Here is a 21,994-nt window from a genome sequence, read left to right on the forward strand (position 1 = left end):
AACCTTATCTGCATGCAGAGTGAATAAGTAGGAAGTATTTTTTGGCAAAACCATCTTGAAATTGAAAGCAATATTTCTGTTACATTTAAAAGTAATGTGTTCATAAGTCTGCTTGTTTACAATGTAATAAGGCCTCATCACATCACTACGAGTTTTGTTGCCTTGTTCTGAATCCAGGAAATTGAGTCCATTTTGTGCTGTAAATTGGAGGTTTTACAAGTTACTGTCTACATTTTAGTTGTATTGTGGTTTGAAATGCACTCATCAACCCTGAAATAGAAAAATAGCATTGCAGTTCCCCTTTAAATAACTAATTTTTCCATGCAATGATTGCACTTAATCCTGTGCTAAAGATTTAAGCCTCATCTTTTTTTTTTTGGGTAAATCCAGTGTATCTCATGATGTTTGTAACAATTTCATCTGATGTGACATACATAAAACTACCTCCTGTGTGGATGGATATTTCCTTTCGGCACTGGGAAATCACTTTTTTACAACGTGAAACAGCAGGCACGAGTTCAAACTAGGCCTCATCTAAACAGCAGTTTTGTTTTAGGAAATGTCGTGAGTACATACAGTATTCGTCAGCCTCTGGAGCGCCGAACAGATCTTTAAATCCCAAGCCTGATGATAATGTTGTAATAACTTTTCACTTTTTTTCCCACTTTATGAGGTGTGCATGACCTCTCAGTGTACCCAATTGCAAAAGTGCTTCTGGTTAGTCCGTTAATCCGTTAATGACACTACTCACAGAAGGGTTTCTTGCTTAGTTTGGTGGCAAGAGGGTAATTTTTCAATAAAGCTGAACGTGTCCTGCTGTCTTTCTTTTAATTAGGGTATTATAGCCTAAGGTTGCCGGAGAATGAGGTATTGCTATTTACACAATATGGGTCAGAAAAGATCAGTCTGTTACAATGTGATCCATGTTCAAAAACCCTAGACGATCTAGGCAGTTACCACTGTCTTGTAGGCGAGCATGTAAGCGAGGTGTGCATCCTCTTCTTACTGTTATAAAGAATGTAGAATGTACTGCTTTTTCATAAGCGGGAAGTTTCTTCTGTGTTGGTGCTCAGCTCCTTTCTCTGCAGTGTTTCATGGCTGAAAACACAGTTTTTGCTGGCCATTCAGTTTTTTTTAAATTCTCGTTTACGTCAATCACCTGGAGCGTGCCCATAGATACAGCGTGTATAGTTTTCAGCTGCCCAACAGCAAGTGCAGGTCCAGAGGCCTGTCGTGACTACATCTGCACATTTTTGCCACTGGATGGCGGTATGGCCCTGATAACAGGACTTGTGCTCCTCTTCCTATCAGTAAGAACTACAGCTGTACTGTAAACCTTTATACTATTTAAAACTACTTTAAAACCTCTGACCTGTTGAGAAAGTGAGGAGGTTTCCCAACAACATGAGGACATTTGGCTCATTTAGCCCACTTAGGTCACAGTAGCTAATTGATCCAAGGACCTCATCCAGCCATTTTTTGAAAGAACTTGGGACCTGGCTTTGGCACCATGACTTTATGCGACACTCCCACAACACTTTGTGTATAGGATTCGCCGTTTACATGCATTAACAAGTATTTTTCATAGCTAATACTGTCCTCTAGTTTGGGTTTCTACAGCTGTTCTGTTCTGAAGAAGTGCACTGCTTTGTCTTTGTCATTGCCTTAGAGGGTTTTAAATGCTTGGCTCAGGTCCCCTTGTAATCCTGTCTGTTAAAGACTGAAAAGGCTTGTTTTCTTCAGCAAGGCAGTGTAGGATGTTAAACCCAGTAATGTATCTGCCAACTTTTCTCTGGAATGATTCCTCTCTCAGCACGTTTGGGTTGTGTTCAGTGCTTGGACTTGGACCTAGAGCCCCTGCACCACAAACAAAAAAAAATCAGCATACCTGTAACTGCCTTTCTGTAGGGGCACCACCACTGTGCTCTTAAAGGGTTAATTCCCACCTCCTGTGCTTCCTCCTTGCCAAGCACATCACAACATGAAGGGAGGCCTTTCTTTGGATAAAGAGCGGTATCTGTACAAGTTACCCAGCCATCATGGTGAAGTTGAACCGCTGGCCGCTTTCGAGAAATAGCTGGATGAGATCCTTTGATCAACGAGCTACTCATTGACAACAGGTTACATGGTCCAAATGTCCTCCTCTTGTCTGTGACCTTATGTTCTTCAGTGGCTCCAATGGGGTTCATTAGAGTACTGGATCCTCAACATACAGTACACAGGCCAGGGAAGAATGAACACCCCACCATTTAAGTCAGGAAACTTTGATCCAAGGGATCATGATGCAAGTCAGTGGTGGGTGGTTGTATCATTCTACCCAAACTCTAAATTCCCTCATTGGTCGAGTTATTGACCATAACTGGACCAGTTTCACACTTTTCCCCTGTTAGATATGTAATACACCTGTAATAGCCGATCGATAGAGGGCACCCCTGAGAACTTTAAACTTTAAACAATCGCTAACTACATATCTACAGAAGTGCAATACAAAGCGTGTTGACGCTTTTTCAAAATGTTTTGGGTTTTAGTATACAGTCTCAAGTTAGAAATGATTTGCTGACTTTGTATGCTGTTCATTGTTATAAAAAAAAATAGAACAAGCTGCAGTACCAACAGTTTTGTCAAAGATCGATATTGACTGTTCTAGTTCTGTAATGCCTTGAGGCGGGTTACAGTACAGGTATACAACAATGTTTGGTTACGGCTGTGTCATCTTGTTAACGTGAGTGAGACAACGAAAGAGAGGAACATACTACAGTTCTTGGCAGCGTCTACAACATTTTGTACATGTTGCCATTTTGAACACTTGACGGAAAGGCTTTGGCTGCGTAAGGGCGATGGCTTCATGTCCGGTTTGAATCGCACTTGCCAAAACTGAAGTCAACAGCAATCCTGCGGGTGAAAAACAAATTACAGTCCTGCAAAATGTTACGTTTTGTAATTGTGTGTATTCAAGCTAAGACATCCCTTCCAACCTGAGGGCTTCATTCCATAATGAAACCATGTTATGTCAGATGACAGTTGACTGTGGTATTATTCAACCTGAAGTTTTTTTTTTAAGAGGTTGGTTTTTCTTAAACATTTTGTCCGTTTAATGAGCTTTCCTGCAGTGTTTCTGGGGAGACGGCATTTCACACAAAGAGGAGAAGATGTGCCAGCCTTTTTCCAAGGTAATCCGAAAAAGCGTATTATGCTTCAGAACCTGTCTCAGGTTTAAGGGGAAAAAAATCTGTCTAATCCAATGACTGTTATTTTTAAACGCTCAAGACCATCACAGCTTTGTTAAAACACTGTACAAACCTTTAATAGAATAATTCCACATCCACAATAAACGTAAGATCTGCATCATGGACCAACTGTGTTGCTGCATTTTGTCTTTTAGTATATTACAGTCTCTAATACACCAGGATTAAAAATAGGCTTTTTATGCCCCAGCTAACACTACACCTCTAATACCCTTAGAATTTGATTTCTGTTTCCTTTTAAGATATCCATGTGTAACTAATTCCTTCTCTAATGCTGCAGTAAAATTGCTTCATTTTAAGAAATACTCATATTGAGAACACTAGTATTGCTCTAGAATTTACTTTACCAGATTAATAAATCCAAACTAAACCCTGGATGGATTTGATATGAGGTATGTAAAAGTTATTAAGTAAAAGGGTAGTTTGTATGATGTATCTAGGGTTGAAATGATTGAAAACTCCTTTTCACTTATTTGTCCGTACACTGCAGCTCACTCTACTCTGAATACCTTTGTTTTTATATACATTACAAGTAACAGCATTAAAAATACCTCACAGGATGTGATGAAATGGGCATTTCAAATACATGCACTCCTAAATGTGGTGATTTGTTGTTGCCAATGTGCGTTTTCTGAATTGCTCCTTTAGAATTTCTGAGTAAATGCAACATCTAGGACTTTAAAGGACAAGGTCTTTCCGGGTCAAGGGTCACCTTCCAGGCATGGTACAGCTGTAAGGAGCTGTCCAGTTCAATCCCAGCCTCCTCTGTTCTTTAACTACAGGGGACAACCAGGAAGCACACGGGACCTCTGTTTGGGCTGCCAGTTAGACAAAACATAACAGCATGCAGGTTATCGAGAGGCAAACGGTCTACGGAAATTAAAGCAAAGGGAAAGAGCAACAGAGACCTCAAAGGTTTAGCTCTGTCACCTGTGTGAGAGCTGCTGAGCACGGCTCTCAGATGAGTCTGCACAGACTCATGCAGGTCTCCAGGGGTTTCACGCATAATTTCTGACAATCTTACCTCTATGAAACACCTCAGCATCATTGCTCACCCTCATCTTTTTTTGAAATCTCTACTTCAGGTAATCTGACCCACCAACTTGATCCGAAGTGATAGCTCCACATTTCAAGAAATTTGCCCTGTATGTCATTTCTGCTTCTCTGTGAATGATTGTCTTGTTTTTGTCTTGGTGGTGCTTGTTCATTTCAGCAAGTGGAAATGTGGTGTGTAAATTTACAGCCTGGTTCACTGCCAGTCCAAGATTTAAAAAGTGGTGTAAGAGCTCACTGCTTACATTTAGTGCAACCTACCCATAATGCCTTGGTGTGCATTGCATGACAATTATTATAGCTCTTCCAAAGTACTGAATTTCTCAAAGCAACCTTCTGATTTACAGCTAACTTATTAAGGTGCTGATGTTAATAGTAATGATTTCTGAATAGAAATATTCCAGAATGAATTGGATCGGAAGGGTCACAATTTGGGTACCCCAGCAATAAGGGGTTACCACAGGTTAAACATGAAATTATCATGAATCAAACCATAGATTAAATACACTTCAACAAAGATGCTGTTTCTAAGAGACATGCTATCTCTAGCATGTATTCTATTCTAGTATAGAAGTCACAGAGTAACTGTTGCTAGAATTTATTAAGTCTGCCTTAAATTTAACTCCTCTGTGAACATACATAAATACATATTTTTTTTCCTCAAGAAAGAAGAGGGAGGGGCAGGAAGTGTTGTGTCACATCCTGTGATTATTTATTTAAATATTGCAAATTGAGATAATGTTTTGGAAATGATATCCCACGTGCACAGATTGGAAACAGATAGCTTCAGAAGACTTGTTTGCTTGAGTAAACATCCCTTTGCCTGTCTTCGTCTGAACTCCTCTTCCCAGGTGGATCCCTCAGCAGAAATGAAAACACCTGCCCTCTGGTTCGCCACAGCTTGAGCAGCAAATTAGCAAGGGCTCAGAAGTGCCCAGAGACGCAGGAGAGAAGTGGGCTGGAAGAGGGAGAGCAGGCTGTGCTCAAGCAGCCATCCTGTCTCAGTGTGACAAGAGGAAGCCCACAAAAAGACAAATCATTTTTGCAAAGCCACCTGTGGCCAGCAGATGTTTTCTTATTGTAACTCCAAACCACATCAGAGAGAGGTCTGCCACAACACTGCCAATAATTAGGGCTTTTATTGAGGCCACACTGCCTCAATTGGATGCTTCCACAAAATATGATAATTGGAGAGCTTTACATCTTTGTCCAGATTGGGCAGAAGCACTTATTTCTTTTCTTTTACGGTTTAATTTCCGAAACGTCCACCAGAGCTGCTATCTCCTATCCGTTTTTAAATGTATGGTATAGTTTTATCAAAGAAATGTTTTTACAGGATAATTCCAGTTTAGCATTTATTGGGACACTCTTCTCAGTGTTACAGAGTCACTGTTTCCTAATAACTATTTCATGGAGGAGCCTCATAATGCAGCCCTTTGTCTGTTCAACTGGGCTGTTAAGACATGTTCCTCATGGCGTGCAATTATCTTGGTTCAGTCAATATGAAAATGAATATGAACTGCTTAGTGAAGTGTCAGCTAAAGAAGTCAGTTATTTTGTTCTGAATAAATTGTTTTCTGATGAGTGACAGTTAAAGAGTTAATAACAGGAGGGTGATGAAATATATACTGTATGATGGTGAATAAAGGACTGTTTGTTCACTGTGTCACATCCCGATTTATAACGGTAACCCAAACTTAAATTTCACGGTAACAGAAACTTCAATTTGAGTTGGAAGTGGCAAATTCCATTTTTGTGTTAATAACCTACCGGCCATTGAAAATCCCTGCAAATGTTTAATTGCAGGTGTATTAAAAAAACACTGTCATGTACAGTATAGATGCTTTGTTAAAGGATAAAACATCCCCAATAGTAGGTGAGTCCATCTCCTGTGAAAATCGCAACTTTGACGCTTTGACAGCAGCTCTGCATGAGAAGAACTTATGGCTGTCTGTTACTATACATTAGCCAATTCAGCTGTTGCCTTCAGTAATGTACACTACAGTATCAGTCAACCTGGTCAAATGCAGCTTTAAATTTCAAAGTGACTGCATCTGACTGTATTTTCAGTCGCGGTGTATTTTCTTTGATAGTAGTTCAGGTCTGGAGGGCTTTAGAAAGTCAAGGTGTGGAATCACAGACATGGGTTGGGTGGAAGCCGGTAGATAATCTTATGCATTTTAAAGGGTACTCTACCCCACAGGTAAGAGGATTTAACTGAGCTCCTTCTCAGTTCTGTAATACTGATCAATCTGCTTAGTCTTGATGGGTTAGCAGAACGGACAGCTACAGAGCTTGTTTGATTAAAATGCTTTTATCAGGAGGCAGACATCTGGTCTTAACTTTCTCTCAGCAGCGGGGCTCCTGTAAATCTCTGCTGGAATTACGACCAATACAGTTTCCCACTGGTGGTTCTGGCTGTTTCACATTTTTGGAGACAATTAGAAACGTGCTACCATTCTTGTACACCATCCGTTATTTTCATCATTCCCGTTTGTGCCCGAGTAAATTTATCCATACACGGAGCGCTCCAGCACCACTGTGTTACTAGCTCTGATGTGACTGCATCGTGCTTTCAGAATAGATCCAGACCATGAAGCCACTATTTTGGTATTCTGAAGGTCCCAGTCGCCAAAATTTGGATGCGTCATAAAAATTTGCGAAAATGAGAATGATTAGACACAAGAGAAGCCATTCAGCCATTTGAGCTCATTTTGGTGCAAGAAGCTCAAGATCTCATCCAGCTGCTTCTTGACATAAGCTGGCGTGTCTGTTCCTTAGCAGTGAAGCAGTGAGAAGATGCTGATTATCTCAGCTGTCTTTTCCTGACCTCATTCGGGAAATCACTTGTTCTCATTACAGCATTGGCATGGATTATGCAAGACTAAGGCATTAGTAACATTCATCCCAAATTTACTCTACTGTTTTTCCCCTCTGCTGATGATGAATGAGATCTTACAGGCCTTGGCCAAGCTGAGTTGTGGTTACAGTGACACGTTTTTGTCATGCGTCCTTTTGCAAGTGTTTTCAGATATTTGTCTGTTTCTCGGGTCGACGGCCTTTGGTCATTTTTCAAATGCCCTCCGAGATCTACAGGGCTGTGGAATATCGATGATCACTGCCTCTTTTGGTTTGGACCTCCAGTTCATGTGAACAGTACAATATTATCTCAGAAGAATAGCCTTAAATATAGTAGGCTGAGAATCCCCTTCCATTCCATGCGTTTGCTCAAGCCGCACTCCCAATCACGCTCACAAGATTATTTTAGGCCCCTCTCATCTAGCTCACAATCTTTTCCAGATCCACCCTCCGGAAAAACACTTTAAATCGTTCCTTTGAAGAACCGCCCGCTTTCACCTCGGCTGCTTCCCCGCTGCCACACGGACTCTGAACTCTCTCGGTATTTCGCCACGCATGAGTATCCTTTTCACAATCCGGTTTGCCAAATCCAAGATTAATGTGTACCTCATTGTCTTCTCATTTCCAGTTGTATTCAGATTTTTTAAAATACTGTACTGTATGTGTTGTAGGTTTGCTTCCTCAGAGTTCTTTTCATAAACCAAAACCAACAGCTGTTGTGTGGGAATAAAGTATTTTTCCAGCATTTTACAGCAACAGTCTGTTGAGTTGTAGAAGGTGCTGGAGACTTCTATTAAAGTGATGGGACATGTGTGCCATCCGATAATTTGTGCAGAATGTACTTGGGTGAACGAAGACAGTGAATGCTTGCGCTCTGATCTAGTGTAAAGAGGCCCATCCACCATTCTTAACAACCTTGCCATCATGTCTGTGTTGGAGGATGAGTGTGAGGACGATCTGAGGGTATTGAGGGTGATGGCTGAAGCCCATGTTGTTCTTTACCTCTGAACTGGGTTTCGAAGTATGTACAGTAGTACAATTCTTCATGTGTCAGGAAGGATGCTCTCTAGACAACATTGCTTATAGAAGTCAGGAAAAGCCAGTCCAGTGAGTATCAGGTATTTACATGGAGCGTGATTTCCAGTTTTTCTGTATAAAACCTACCCAAATTCCTGTCCACTGTAGTATAACACTCTGCTTACACTTCATTGAAACACTGTTGTATGTTTTCAGACTAGAAAGTATACTTTGGATCTGACAAAGACAAAATCAAATCATGAAGGGGAAGGTATTATTTCACACGATAACTTCACAGAATTAGAGACGAGGTTTGAGTATGCCTACTGCATGTGTGAGTCAGAGGGAGTGTTTTAGTGTTTACTGCAGTACAGTACAAAGCAGACATTCTGCTGTTCCAATAAAGCAAAAAATGAATTTGCTCCTTTCATCCCATTTGCCATTTCTCTTCCCATAAAAGGAAAACACAGGGACTTTCATGATTTCCTCTGAGCACTGACTGTCTGCAATGTCCACATACTGCTAGACTATTATCCAGTGTGCTCTCCTCTCCTGGAATCAGTCCATTAATTCAGTCTCCAAGCGACATTCACCACTTGGCAATAATCAGTCAATTCAGACCATGTGTAGTTGTGGGATGCTAACCAGGGGAAGGAACCCTAAAAGAGGACATTTATAATTGACAGCACATCCTATTACCTCCATATGTGTATTAACACAAGGGCCTTTTTATTGAACACTGTATTGAAACCACACTTGTACCAACATAGGCCACGTCACAGGTCATCCAGAAGTCTTGTATCGGCATCCGCTCAGACTGAGGCTCGGTGTGAGTCTGGTGGGTTGGTTTTGTGTTCAGCAATATAATTAGGCAGATTGCATCTCACTTTTGGGTACAGTTGCCAGGTAGTTTTGTGGAAGAATAATACCCTGGCTTCTGTCAAGTCGCACCTGGATGAGATCCTTAGATCAGTTAGCTGCTATCTTCCGAATGAGCTACAGTAGATGGGCCAAGCGGCCTCTTATTTGTGATCCTTCCTGTATTCTAATGACAAATGAAGTTGTGTCTCTCAAAGTGACTCCAAATAGCCTCAAATTGTGCAGTTTTTTGGCGGGGGGGGGGCTATCAGAAGGAAGTTGCATGTTAATCTGGCTACCCAACTGCTCAGAGTGTAACAGATGGCCTTTTATTGATGGACCAGAGGGGCTGATTTGTCTGTTTCCCCAGCCTGGACAGGCCAGGCTGGAAGGTATCTCTGCTGTCCTGCTGTGGTGGCTGGTGTACTTTCCTGTTCTTGATACACAGCATCCATTTGTTGGTGCCCCTGTGACTGCAGGCTACAGTTTCCATGGGAAGACAACAGAAGTAAACAAGTGCCTGCCAGTCTCTTAACGTTAAGTCAACTTTCCAAACCCAAATTTCCAGGAGGGCGGCAGGGCAGCAGATGATGCTGCTGATGAGGTAAAGCACTTCCAGCCACTGGAGGAAGGAAGGAACTACTGATACCACTAATGATTAAACGGCACGTATTTACTCGCATCCCCCATGACAGCTGTTTGTGCTGAAACAAACCCTTTTCTTCTTCACAATATAAACTGCTACCCATCAGAAAATAGTGTATTGATATTATTACAACACTGATTACTATATGAAAGAGACATGGAAAACATATTGGAATGGGACTCCTGAGGACTTGAGCTGCGCATACACTGTTCCGGAGCAATAAAAATGCTTGTCGGTGATTAAGCTGAGATTCTGGCACCTTGTAAACAAATAGTGACAAATTGAAAATAGTTTAAAGGCCGAATTCCCAAGAAAGAAGAAATAACTTTGAGTATAGTTTCAGAAATAAAAGATCCGTTTTGTCTTAAAACAAAGTGTACTGATGAAAGTTTCCAAGGCATGGTTGCTGTACACAATAATTATCAGGATGTGTGTGGGTGAGGGTACTCGCTTGCCTCAGAGCTGTTGCACAGCAATACCCTCCGGAGCCTGAAAAAGTCAGAACAGCCAGTTCTGCTCTTGGCAATTGACTGTGTTGCACATAAAAAAGTGATTTGGTTGCAGACTCGAGATGTCCATATTGAAAATAATTCCTATGGCATTCCTTTAGTTTCCATCCAATAAAAAGGACAAAAGCAAAAATGTTTTATTTTTAAGGATATCCACTAGGTGGGATTAAATGCAAAGAAACTAGAGCACCTCATGATAAAACATGTAAAAGATTATTGATGACAGGGGAAGTTCCTCTCCCAGGGAATTTACATAAATCTGAAGGTCCGCTCTTAAAAACAAATTAGGAAAAGCATGAAACGTTCCTCTTTATCCCTTTTTTGGAAGAACCCATTCCCTGCCCTGTTCCGTGTCTTCAACTCACAATCTGACTCTCCTGTACTCTTACTACAGTCTACTGTAGTAAGATCTTCTTTTCTGAGCTGAACACAGAGGCCTCCATTTGGCCACAATTTCCACCCCGTTGGATAAAAAGAGGTTTTCTGTGACCCTGTGAGTCCCCATCAAATCAACACGGTCACAGCAATATTCTTTTGTTCTCCATCTGCTGTAGGTTGGAGACCTTGGTTTTGATTAAAAGTTTCAGTCTAGACTCTAGTCTGTGGGTCGAATCAAGTCATCCTTGACGATTAGTCAGCAGTTTTCCTCCAGACACTGTGAAAAGGCATCATTTAAGTCAATGTCTCAGTCTACATGACTTAGTGTATTGCTTAGCAGATCTTTCAGCTCAGCTGGGGAAATGTTTCCTCCACTGAAAGCCTCAACACCAGTGGAAAACCTGATACCCTTTTATTGGTTGAACAAAACTGTGACTGAAGTGAAGCAGGCACATGTCAGACTTACTCATGCCTGCTGCTCATACCCGTGCACAGTGTTGTGTCTCATCTGGCATCTGGCCATGATCCATACTGGTGCTCATCTGGAGGCAGGAGTGACTATCCACATCATAAGGGTCTCATGGGAGTGAGAAGACAGTGGCTGTAGCTTGGCATGCAGGGTTCAGATTTCATTCACTGGTGCCATTTCAGGCAAGGAAATGTCAAGTGGCATGGCATTTTGCTGCAGTTGCGTTTCTTTCAGTCACACACAGTTTTCCAGTCCCCGATGAGCTCAGGCAGGCACTGATCCTGGTCTGATCACATCTCAGTCTTTGGGATAAAACTGTATATCTTCTCAGGTGCTTTGGACAAAACCGTGCCATTTACCTTTTAAGAAAGTAGCCTCAGTAAATACATTGCAACCACCTTTTATTCAGAGCCCGTGACGACCCTTTTAACTTCAAATAGGATACTCTTCAGTCCAACTCAAGCTGCAGTCAGTGCTTTGCTTGTCTCGCCTGAGTAACTCAAAGAATATCAAAACTAGAAGTCAAAAGGCCGAAGATGTCATTGTTTCGTATTAAACTACAATTTAATAGAATCCTAATGAATAGTATCTGGTTTAAATATGACAAAAAGCATAAAATGTGACAGGCAGCTCAGGTGCACTAATGGTAATTGGGCAACACTGCAGGCATCCTATTACTTTCTGGCAGCAATGGACCATTGAGACAGGATATTGACATGGTATAATTAGAAAATGAAATCTCCATTGAATCATACAGCTATTTTTTGTGTTTTTACACTCCAGTTAATGTGCATAGAAGCATGCAAATAGTATGCTTAGTAAATAGTAAAACTTGATTTGTAGAAAACAGGATGCAGGCCCTTTCACTGTGCTTTGCTGCTGACATGTTACGCACAGCGCCAGTACAGATTGCAGCACTGACTACAGCGAGGGTGTAACAGACGCTGCTGTAAGGCAGTAGTGTCAAGAATGCAGTAAGTCTATATCCGCTTCAAGTGAAAAAAACGCTAATATGTTTAGAATGATTGTAACTCAGAAAGTAAAACAAGGAGAACTAGTCTTTGAAGGAGCATAATGAATGGTAGCAGTGTAATCTCTGCAAGGTCCTGCTTATGTTAATTTCACTTTCATGCAGTGTTATGAACCATGTAATCTCTTAGGCATGTAAAGTCCCAGTAGCACACATTTGTTAAAATAAGAACTGACAAAAAATACTAGCAGGCCAAAATGCAATTCATATATTGCTGAACTGCTTCACCGTACTGTAAATAACAACAGACCATGTTTCCATGGGGTATGTGAGAATTATTTCACGAGATAGTTCTCACCAAATAATTCCCGGCTTGATGGTTGAAAATGAAGTATGCAAGCTGATGGGTTTCACTGTCTATTGTTAGAAACTCCCGGTGCACTGTTACGCTCTCCCTTCCAAGCCCCTAATACTCCTCTGACTTTTTGGAAACTGCTGGGTGGGCCAGAAAGCGGATGATGAACCACGGCCTCCTTGGCTTCATTTCGACCGAGTTGTAGTCCAAGAGACAGTCGGACTGAGATCTCTTCAGCCATTCTCTCTTGTGAGGCAGAAAACTGGCTGACTGAGCTCTTAGACCGAGGCTTGTGTGGAGAGGAATAGTTTGTTATAACGGGTTAGTGGGCACAGGCATCAAAACGCACAAAGTGTTCTTTCTTTTTCCTTGCACAGTGACACTTTCCCCACCACCCTCAAACAAAACATCAGCCCCTATTTCCAAACATCTCCTTTGAGCCAGGCAAATGAAGGATGCAGTTCAGCACGAAAAAAAGGAATTTAATCCAAATCAAAGCCCCAAGGATACTTAGTATTTAACAACTGGAACACAAGCAAGATCTGAAGCTAGAAAAGACTTGAATATTGAGAGACTGGGCTCAGAACATAAGGACTTGGTGTTAGATTACAAGCAGGAACCAGCCCGAAGACACAGTGTTAAATGGGAACGGGGAAGAGTAATGCAGAGAAATACATTCCTCCAGTATAAAACTATGTAAGATGAAGACACATTTCAAGTTCAGGTTGAGCCCTGTAGTTCAGATTTTGCTGGTCAACCTCTGGGCTATGTTATCGGGATTATATTAGCCGAATTTGATTAGGATTCCTCAGCTGGAGGTATGTGATTGGTCCTGTACTGATGGAGTCAGGTGGGCTTCATCTGGCAGGGTTTTTTCTGATCATCGAGCAGCCCATGTATCCTCCCACATTCCTCTTAAATTGTAATCTTATCTGGGAGAGTACCACTAATCCAATATTCCATTCTCCGTCTGCCAAGGTACTGTGATACTTGAAGTATGAATAAGAAGCACAAGGTTAAGACAGTGGACATTTCTGAAGAAGGAAATTCCATAACCCTGTAGTGGTGGCATGAATATAGGAGAAGCAATGCTGAGTTGATTAATATTAGTGATTGTGATATGGAAGAAAGGTAATTAGTGATTCCAAACTTTAAGAGAAAAGCTGACAACCGATAACTACAACTAGGGGAGCCAAAAAAAAAATGCTAAAACATTTAAAAAAATGCCTACCTTTTAAAATCTCAGAAATGACAGCATTACCAACATTAGACACTCTGAAGCTTTTGGGATTGTTGTGTTATGGTTTTCTAAGTATTTAAATTTCACATCAAAAGTATCCTATTCTGTAAGGTTTAATAACAGGAAGCTGTGCAAGGATTTGCCCAGACTGCTATACCTTATTTTATCACTTTAGTCAGTCACAGGCCTAAGAGTGAGGTGATCAATACATTGTACTAAGTTTTAACTAGGACTAAACTAATTGCAGTCAAATCTTTAGGTCATCTTCTGTGGGGGACAGGACAACCTAAAAAAAACTAAAACAGGATATAAAGAACATTCAAAAACTGAGAGCAGTGGGTAGCCAAGAAGCAACTAGTCCTGGGAGAGTTTCCTCCTTCACAATACCTGGAATACAGGTCTGACAGATAATTTGAGCACAAAAGTGACAGACGCTGTACTATGGCACTATTTTTTCAAATTGGTGGAAATACTTATTTCCTCCTGAGGGACATGGTGGTGCATAGGTACAGTAAGCATTGCTGAGATATTACAGTGGTTAGATATTGTTAGATATTGTTGGGATATCTAATCCTGACTGGGCCGTCATTGGAACAAGAGACAGTTTTCCCTTTTTTCCCTGTATGTTGTTTATGCCCCAGTTGCCAGACACAGCTTTGTTTTCTGGAAAACAGAGCTTTGATGCTTCCCTGATTGTAAATGTCTGTACAAAGCCTAGAAGGTTGTGTATTGGGTATGTGTGTATTATTTTAAAGAAATAAATGTTAATTTTAAGTTTGCTTCCAGCTTATTACTTTGTTAGCACACTGTACTGCATCAACAAAGAATATAAGTGTCATGTTATTGCTTGCTGTTCCCTGGTGCACATTTGTGGTGTTCATTTTTAGAATCTGCTTACAGAGCAAGTTACTGTCAGGACCTGATATGAATTATGTTCTGTGTAGATTTTAGCCTTCCTTTATTCAAGATTCACACTCCATATTTAATCTCTGAATGATTTATTTAAGGATGCATGTTTCAAGAACAATTTTAAATTCTAAAATGAATTCACTCTTTACCTTAAAATGCTCTGGTTGCAAAGCCTGTTTTTCTAAACAAAGTAAATATCTCTAATCAGAAATTAATCTATGGACCTGGATTAAAACAATGTTGTTTTTAAGATGGACAGTTCACAGGATACTGCTGGCTACAATAAGCATCATCATTCAGGGAAGAGCTCGCCATGTCTCTGTGTCACAACATGGTTTCAAGTTCACAAACCCGGAACCTACTGTGTTCTGGCAATTTGATTAGAAAGAAAACATCCAACTGTCACGAAGCGTCTTTCAGGATCCTATACAGACAGCACAATCCGGAGAGGAGGGAGAAAACACGGGGAAAAAGGCTAGGATAGGGGCTGGAAGAAGAGCAGGGGGCGTGTCCAAGGTGAACTGGTGCTCGGGGGGTGTCCAGGGCAAACAAGTCCAAGGGTTTCTGTGTGAGTGTCCAGAGAAAGCCAATGTCCAAAGCCGGGTGATCCATCCTGACACAGACGAAGTTAAAAAGCCGGAGAGGGATCAGGCGAAGGGTCGGGGGAATAAAAGGGGGTAACAGGGCCAGGCGCTCCCAGTCCCAGACCCAGATGGTCAGGACGCCGTTGTGAAGCCTATGCCTTCGAGTCGCTCCTGGACTGGCGGGCAGGCGGGCTTCTGGGTGTCCGTCTTCCAAAGGTGAGCCCAGGAACGTCTGGCTTTTATAGGACGGGGTCAGGAACGGGAGGCAGGTGCAGGAGATCAAGAATAAACAAGGAAGGGCTGGAGCATCCTTAAGAGGAGGGGTTTCCGATCGTGACATCAACCTCTTGTAGAGACAGAACCCTCACTGTAATGACGCAACTGCAACATGGATAACATGAAGCGCTTAGGCTTGACCTAAGCTAATAAGAAAATGCTGAACGTGTGCAGTAAATAACAAACAACTTACTAAGACCAAATATCCAGAACCTTTTTGGTTTACCAGTGAAGCAGCTGTGTACAATAAGTGTGTTCAATCCTGGAATAAATGAAAGAGACCAAAGCATATGTTTGCACCCAGTCTGGATTGCTTGACATTGTCAAATAAAAGCATTTTTTTCCTGAGGCCTGATAGAGAGTCTAAGTTTCTGAAATCCTTTTAGAAACTGTAGTATTGTCTTGTGTCATTTGCTTATGTGATCAAGCTCCAAATCGCTTGTTCCTTACAGCTGCTACAGTAAGAAATGGCTTTCTGATTCCAGCTAGATAGACACTATGTACCTGTCAGCCCGCCGCAGACTTCTCTGTCAACCACAGCAGTTGAGCTGTGGGCTTTAGGACAGGGGTTGAGTGCTCCAGCCCCGAGGCCCACGGGGCTTAGATCTCTACCTACCAGGGAGAATATGTGGATGAAAGATCACCGTTTCATGATGTGATAAATTTACAAAACCACAGAGCCTCCCAAGAGACTCAACCCAAAAAAAGATGCTCGCCAGAGAGCGCATTGAGCTGTATGACTCAGGAGTCACGGGTCTGGGCCTTGGTCAGGATACCAGGTGGCCGTGACCAGGATTTTTCCGGTGGTATCACACAGCCGATGGAGCGCCACTGAGCGTAGGGTGGGCTGTGTCGAGATAATGGCTCGTCAGGGAGGCCAGTAGAGGAGTGTGCACCTCAGGTGCTCAGGAAAAGCTCAGACCATTTTATTGGCATTTTATTGGGCTCCTCTTCCTTCCCGGACAGGGCTGTGAAAGAGGATCTCCAGGCAAAGGGCAACAGGGCACAGAAAGAGAAGCTGTTTTCTGGGTTCTAGAAATGGTTATGAGCCAGTTCTGTCCTACACAGACCGCTTATCACAGGCTGGTATTGCTGCAAGGGGCTTAACATGGAGTGACACACACTGGTTGAGGCAGGTAACTTTATATGAGATCCTGTGGTTTTTGCTGCAGGCAGAAATTCACTCAGGTTCAGTCAGTTCCTGTATACTTTGTCCCCTCTGGCTTTTGGTTTTTCATGCAAGTCTGCTTTGCATCAGACACCACACACACAAGTCACTGTAAAAGCTTTCATGTGGGTAAAGTGAGCTTAGTACAACCTGTCCCAGTAGGCTGGTATAAATTAAATAGAAAAAAGCTGACATAATGTCATCGCTCTGAACTCTTTGTGAGTATCTTTCTGGTCACTGCTCTGCTTACAGGAAGGAATTAATGTATTTTACAATAATTGATGTAAACGTCATCTCTATATTTACTGTAAATTATTGTATATTTGAAAGCCTTCTGAAGCCTGAGGTGGTGATGCTGTTTCTCTCTTGTTCATTGTCGTTTTCTTCTTGCTTTTCGTCTGATGTGGCTGGCTTGATTATCATGAGGTATTGTTTTGGCCAGTTTGCAGGCTTTCTAAATAGAATAAAGACATCCTTTCTTGTAATGTGTTTTCTAATACACAATGCTTTGTGTTTCTGAAGGTCTTCTTAAGTGTAACAGGGCTCAGTGCTCAGACCTGGTTTTTTGAAGTGGCTGTTTTCTGTTGTCTCAGAAGTGGCACTGTGATTGCTTGGAACTTGTAAGTGCCCGGGATCGAATCCCTGTGAGGGCAGTGGAGGTCTGCTTTTTCATTCATTTATTGATTTTTTTGTACTTGTCACATCACTAAGGTAAAGAGGTTGTAACCAAATTATACTAAACACAATCTGAAGAGGTAAGACTGTTTACTGTACAGCAGTATCTTATTTCTGTGTAACCAACTTGCATTTTTGTTACATTTTTGTGCGACACCCGACCCCCACACTTCCAGACAATCGACCCAAAAAGTAAACGAGAATCACGTGTTGCAGGGGCTAGCCTTACAAGGCTGGACTGTTTCATGTGCTCTCTGCACACGCGATCTCACCTCTTCCACAGTCATCACTGGATTTTGCTATAGTTTCTGGCACCATTTCTAAACTTGAATGTGGGTTAAAAAAAAACGTGTTTTAACTTGGTAGCTTATACAGTATAATATATAGCATTAATTCTGAAATGTTAACCTATTCTTAATCATACTTTTCCAAAACTAAAACTATTTTTTTTATCCATATCCCATTCCTGGGGTAACTATGAAAAAGATTCCCAAAGGATTTAATTTATTGTAATGAGTGCCTTAGTGTAACGAGAAAAGCAAACCAAACCTTTAACAGATGCCAGAATTACGTCACAGCCTTCGGTTACGTGAGGGGACCAAACAAAGGATATTGTTTCTGTTTGTTAGAAATGACAAACAGCAATGCCCTTACCTGCTTTTCCATGTACTGTAGCTGCCGAGGAAGGAAGTTATTAGCACAGTAAGTGTTCACAGCACAGGCTGAACTGAGACATGAAAGCAACCTATCAGTGAGCTACAGATTCCCTCTACCGTCAGAGACGGCTTGTTTTTGATGTAGGTGCAATTGTACCCGACCTTTTGCACATTACAGCCTATTTCCCTATGCCAATGGCAAGCAAGGGTGAAATTAAACAAATAATATTTGCTAATTTTTTACATGTGTGTTTTCTCCCCTGGGTTTCAAGTGTAACCTCTGGTAAACAAATGCTCCTTCAGTCCCAAGTGCTGCTCATATGAATGCAGTCTTTCTTTTGGGTCAGAGCTTTCTGAGGTATTCTCAGTTTCTCTGTCACCTCTGCCACTCTCTGGACTTCATACCAGTCATGGGAGCTTATTGCAAAGTAATGTTTCTCTTAATTGCACGCCTAGTGTAATCATCTCCGCTGTGCTCCGTTCTGCATTGGGATTCCTGCCAGAATGTGCTGTTTGGATATTCTTTAATTTCGGAATGTAATCTGGCTTTTTCTGCTCTAATTTCAAGGTGCAATAATTCAGAACACAATTCTTACAAAATACTGTATGAATAATATGAATAATGAAAATAATTAATTTGCACTTTGTTTTTTAAAATATGCAAGCATAGGTCATTATATAGTGTGACTGTTGCAGCAATTGCAATATGCAGGATATGTAATTTATTGTCATTGATTTGTTATTCTGTTTGTATTTTAATAGGTCTGTTCAAAAGGTCTAAATATCTGTGTATGGATGCTAAATCGAATCCTATCTGTGTGTACTTCTTTGATTTAAAACATTGACTGTACAAAATACTGTACATCTAATATTTTATTCTTGTATTTTCATGTGGTCTCTCTAAATATTCTGTAACAAACTGCTCTCCAAAGAAAATTGTATTTGTTACCTTAATATCTCCAAAATTATGCCAAGATACTGTATTTGTTTAGTTTTTGCTTGTTAAATCAATTCTTTATTTTACTCCAGTGTAGTGTAACCTTGTGCCATACCACACAGAAAACCAACACTCAGCCAAACCCCTGATTTTGTTCAGTGGATAAAATGTGCCAATTTAACATTGGTCTAACTGGCATACAGAAAAGCCAGTGAGGCAAAAGTAAATGGTATATATAGATAGTGTAACGATGTTTCCAAAAATATAAATGCCTGAATTTAGAGCCCTTTGATTAAAGGAACAGAGCAAAAATGGAGAAAAGAGAAGACTGTCACTGAACCGAGTGTGATCCCTGAGTATGTGAACTGGGATCTGTAACGTCCATGTCATCCAGATCTCCCACCAGAAGGATGGTACCTCCCAGAGCACAGTTTCCCCAGTCACCATACGGTCATGAGTTTGTAAATCAGGTCCAGTGGGAAGAGCACCCCCTACTGGTCTTCCAGCACAACTTGCAGAAGTAACCTGGTTTTCCTTGGAGGTCTCCTACCCTGGTACTGAGCAGGCCCAGCCTTGCTTAACTTCCGAGATCTGGCTAGAAGGTGGTAAGAGGGTTGTTAATTATTTTCTGATCGTTTCTTCAATAATTTAACTAATTTCCTTTGGTTCACAGTAGTGAAGACCTTGAACAGTGGAAATAGTTCGCAAACACATGAACAATCTTGTATATGAGATTCAGATCATATTTTGCATCAGCAAGACCTCTTTTAGAACATCGTGAGCAATTTCTTTTTCCATGTGTTTTCAGAATAATTATTTTTAAATTGTTTTTTATATATTTACTAGAATGTTCATTATTTGTTACTAACATTGTTTTATGTAAATAATGAATATGATTTTGTGTTTTTGTAATCAGAATGTACTAGAATGATTACGTAATCCATTGGGTGTGGACAGGTCATGTGAGGGGTTCAGAAAGTTCGAGAAGTGGCTCGGGTCTCTAAAGAACGACAGACCCAGTTACACGAGTTTTTGTTCTCCAGGAGTCTTTAAGTATACTTTGCTTATGGAGGATTCAGCAGTTTTTAAGAACACTTGACGTACTGATGGGATTTGTGTCTGGATTTACCATTTATCGAGGGATATTGAACTTTGCGGCTTCTTTTAACGGTTTCTGGTGGACATACTGTCACGGACGTCCAAAGGGACTAACCGTGGGGAGCAGGAGAGCGGAAAAAGACCCATATGCGTAGCGGCGAGACGGGAAAAAGGCCCGGGCTCATTAGTGCAAAGAGTTCAGGAATGCCGTATAGAAACCTATGCCCTCAGGGAGCAGACGTGGGGCGCCCTGGTGCTAGGCGGGTCTCAGGACATCCGAACGTCAATGCTGAGGGAGGACAGAGCGCAAGACCCGGAAATATATAGCCCAAGGGAAAGAGAGGGACCGGAAGGACAGCAGACCGGAAACTAGGGACAGGACAGAGAAGGAGCGCCCTCTGGCTGCAGAGGGCGCGACACATACAAATGAAAGGGAAAATCCTGGGAACATCTTAATCTACAGGAACGTGACGGAAGCGCTTTTACGGACAAGGACTCTTAGATACGTGAACTTGAGTTTGTTCTTTTAACTTGTTATCAGTAGTGGTTATTATCACTATTTCATTTTTATTGTAAATGCATTTGTAAATAAGAAAAAATCTTTCTGTCTCGTCACACATGTTACAGAAAAGCTCCAGTCCAGAGACCCAGATCTTCCTGGGATTGAAGGGAATGTCCTACACTAGCAGACTGAAGAAACTCGACTTATCCAGGCTTGAAGAGAGAAGATACGACGTGACTCGACCCAGCTGTCCATTCCCATTTCTTCCAATTCCGAGTCTCTCCTGGCTAGCCAGATCCGGATTCTTCAAAATCCTCAAAGCACTTCTTCAGAACGAACAGTAACACATGAACCAGGGGGCACAAGTGCATTTCAAACCAGTAACAGGAGGCACGGCTTTACCGAAGTGTTGTGGGAGTGTGGAAACATAATGGCCTCTTCTCATTTCTATCCTTTCATATGCTTTTATGCGAGTTTCATTTAAGTTGGTACAATAAAATATTTTGGCAGAGTTTGATTCAAAATAAAGCTTTCTCCGAGTTAGTCCTGTATTTCTAAAAAATAACATTGAAATATGTATCACGCATTTACCCTCCCAAAATATCCTTTTGAATATCATACAGCTGTATAATCTGTAATATTTCTGAATAAAGAATCATGCTGCAATCCATGTTTTGGAAAGATCTATGAATCTGAAGCCATTTCATATTGTGTCAGGTGCTGATTAAATGTATCTTTCAAAAGGATTAATATGGTGAGTCTTGTATCTCACAGATTTAACACACCCATCAGAGCCTTTATCTCCAGTTGGTAAACTTAAAAATTAAAGAAATCCAGGCCAATCTGAGAGTAGTATCTATTGCCACAATGCTGTACTGTCCTGTACTCCAAAAGTGATTTATGTGTAGAAAACCATGACACTGGTTCTAAAAAAAGATACCAGTTTCAGCAATAATTCTTTGTTTACTACCCATGGGATCCCTCAACTACAAACTGAGGGGGAAAGTTAATCTTTAATATATAATTGTACGCATGAAGTTTGAGATCTGCAAATGATTAATTACCAGGAAAGCAACAAGGGCCACATTATTTGCCTGTATGCAATTACTTATCCTCTTGTGAGAAAAATTGGCAAAAAGCTTGTTACACAGATTTTGAGGAAAAAAAGAGGAAAGGAGTTTTAAACTCTGTATAGATAAGACATTTATCTGGTTCAACTCATATTATTTGACACACATTGACTATTAAGGCAACAAATCTTTACTAAAGGTCTCAATGTCTTCTCCCACACAAGAGAATACATTTATTTGTAGCCAGGAGGAAACTGGATAAAAAACAGAAATGAAATCATCAGGAATCATTTTTATAGTAAAAAATATTGTGCATGTTCATTCCTTGGTATTTAACTGCTGATTCTTCTGTGCATTATGCAAACTATGAGTACATGCTTTTAGTATGTACTCCTACTTAAGGTACTCTATGTATTAAGGATGTGGTCTGTTCAAGTCCTTTTATTAATTTCTGTCACAAATAAGGGTAGCCCAAATGTAAACCAGCCTGGAAGAAATTCTTCCCAAGCTTTGAAGAGAA

General features: G+C 41.1%; 1 protein-coding gene across 1 annotated transcript in view; it reads left to right on the forward strand.

Annotated features, from left to right (window-relative positions):
• Positions 1-21,074, forward strand: part of atg10 (ATG10 autophagy related 10 homolog (S. cerevisiae)) — an 88,064-nt gene extending 66,990 nt beyond the window's left edge. The window contains exon 6 of the mRNA XM_069187505.1: positions 20,530-21,074. Coding sequence (XP_069043606.1) covers positions 20,530-20,748 — 219 coding nt within the window. The 3' untranslated portion in view covers positions 20,749-21,074. The remainder of the gene's footprint in view (positions 1-20,529) is intronic.
• Positions 21,075-21,994: the final 920 nt, after the last annotated feature.

This window comes from Lepisosteus oculatus, chromosome 3 (genome assembly GCF_040954835.1).
Source record: "Lepisosteus oculatus isolate fLepOcu1 chromosome 3, fLepOcu1.hap2, whole genome shotgun sequence".
NCBI lineage: Eukaryota > Metazoa > Chordata > Actinopteri > Semionotiformes > Lepisosteidae > Lepisosteus > Lepisosteus oculatus.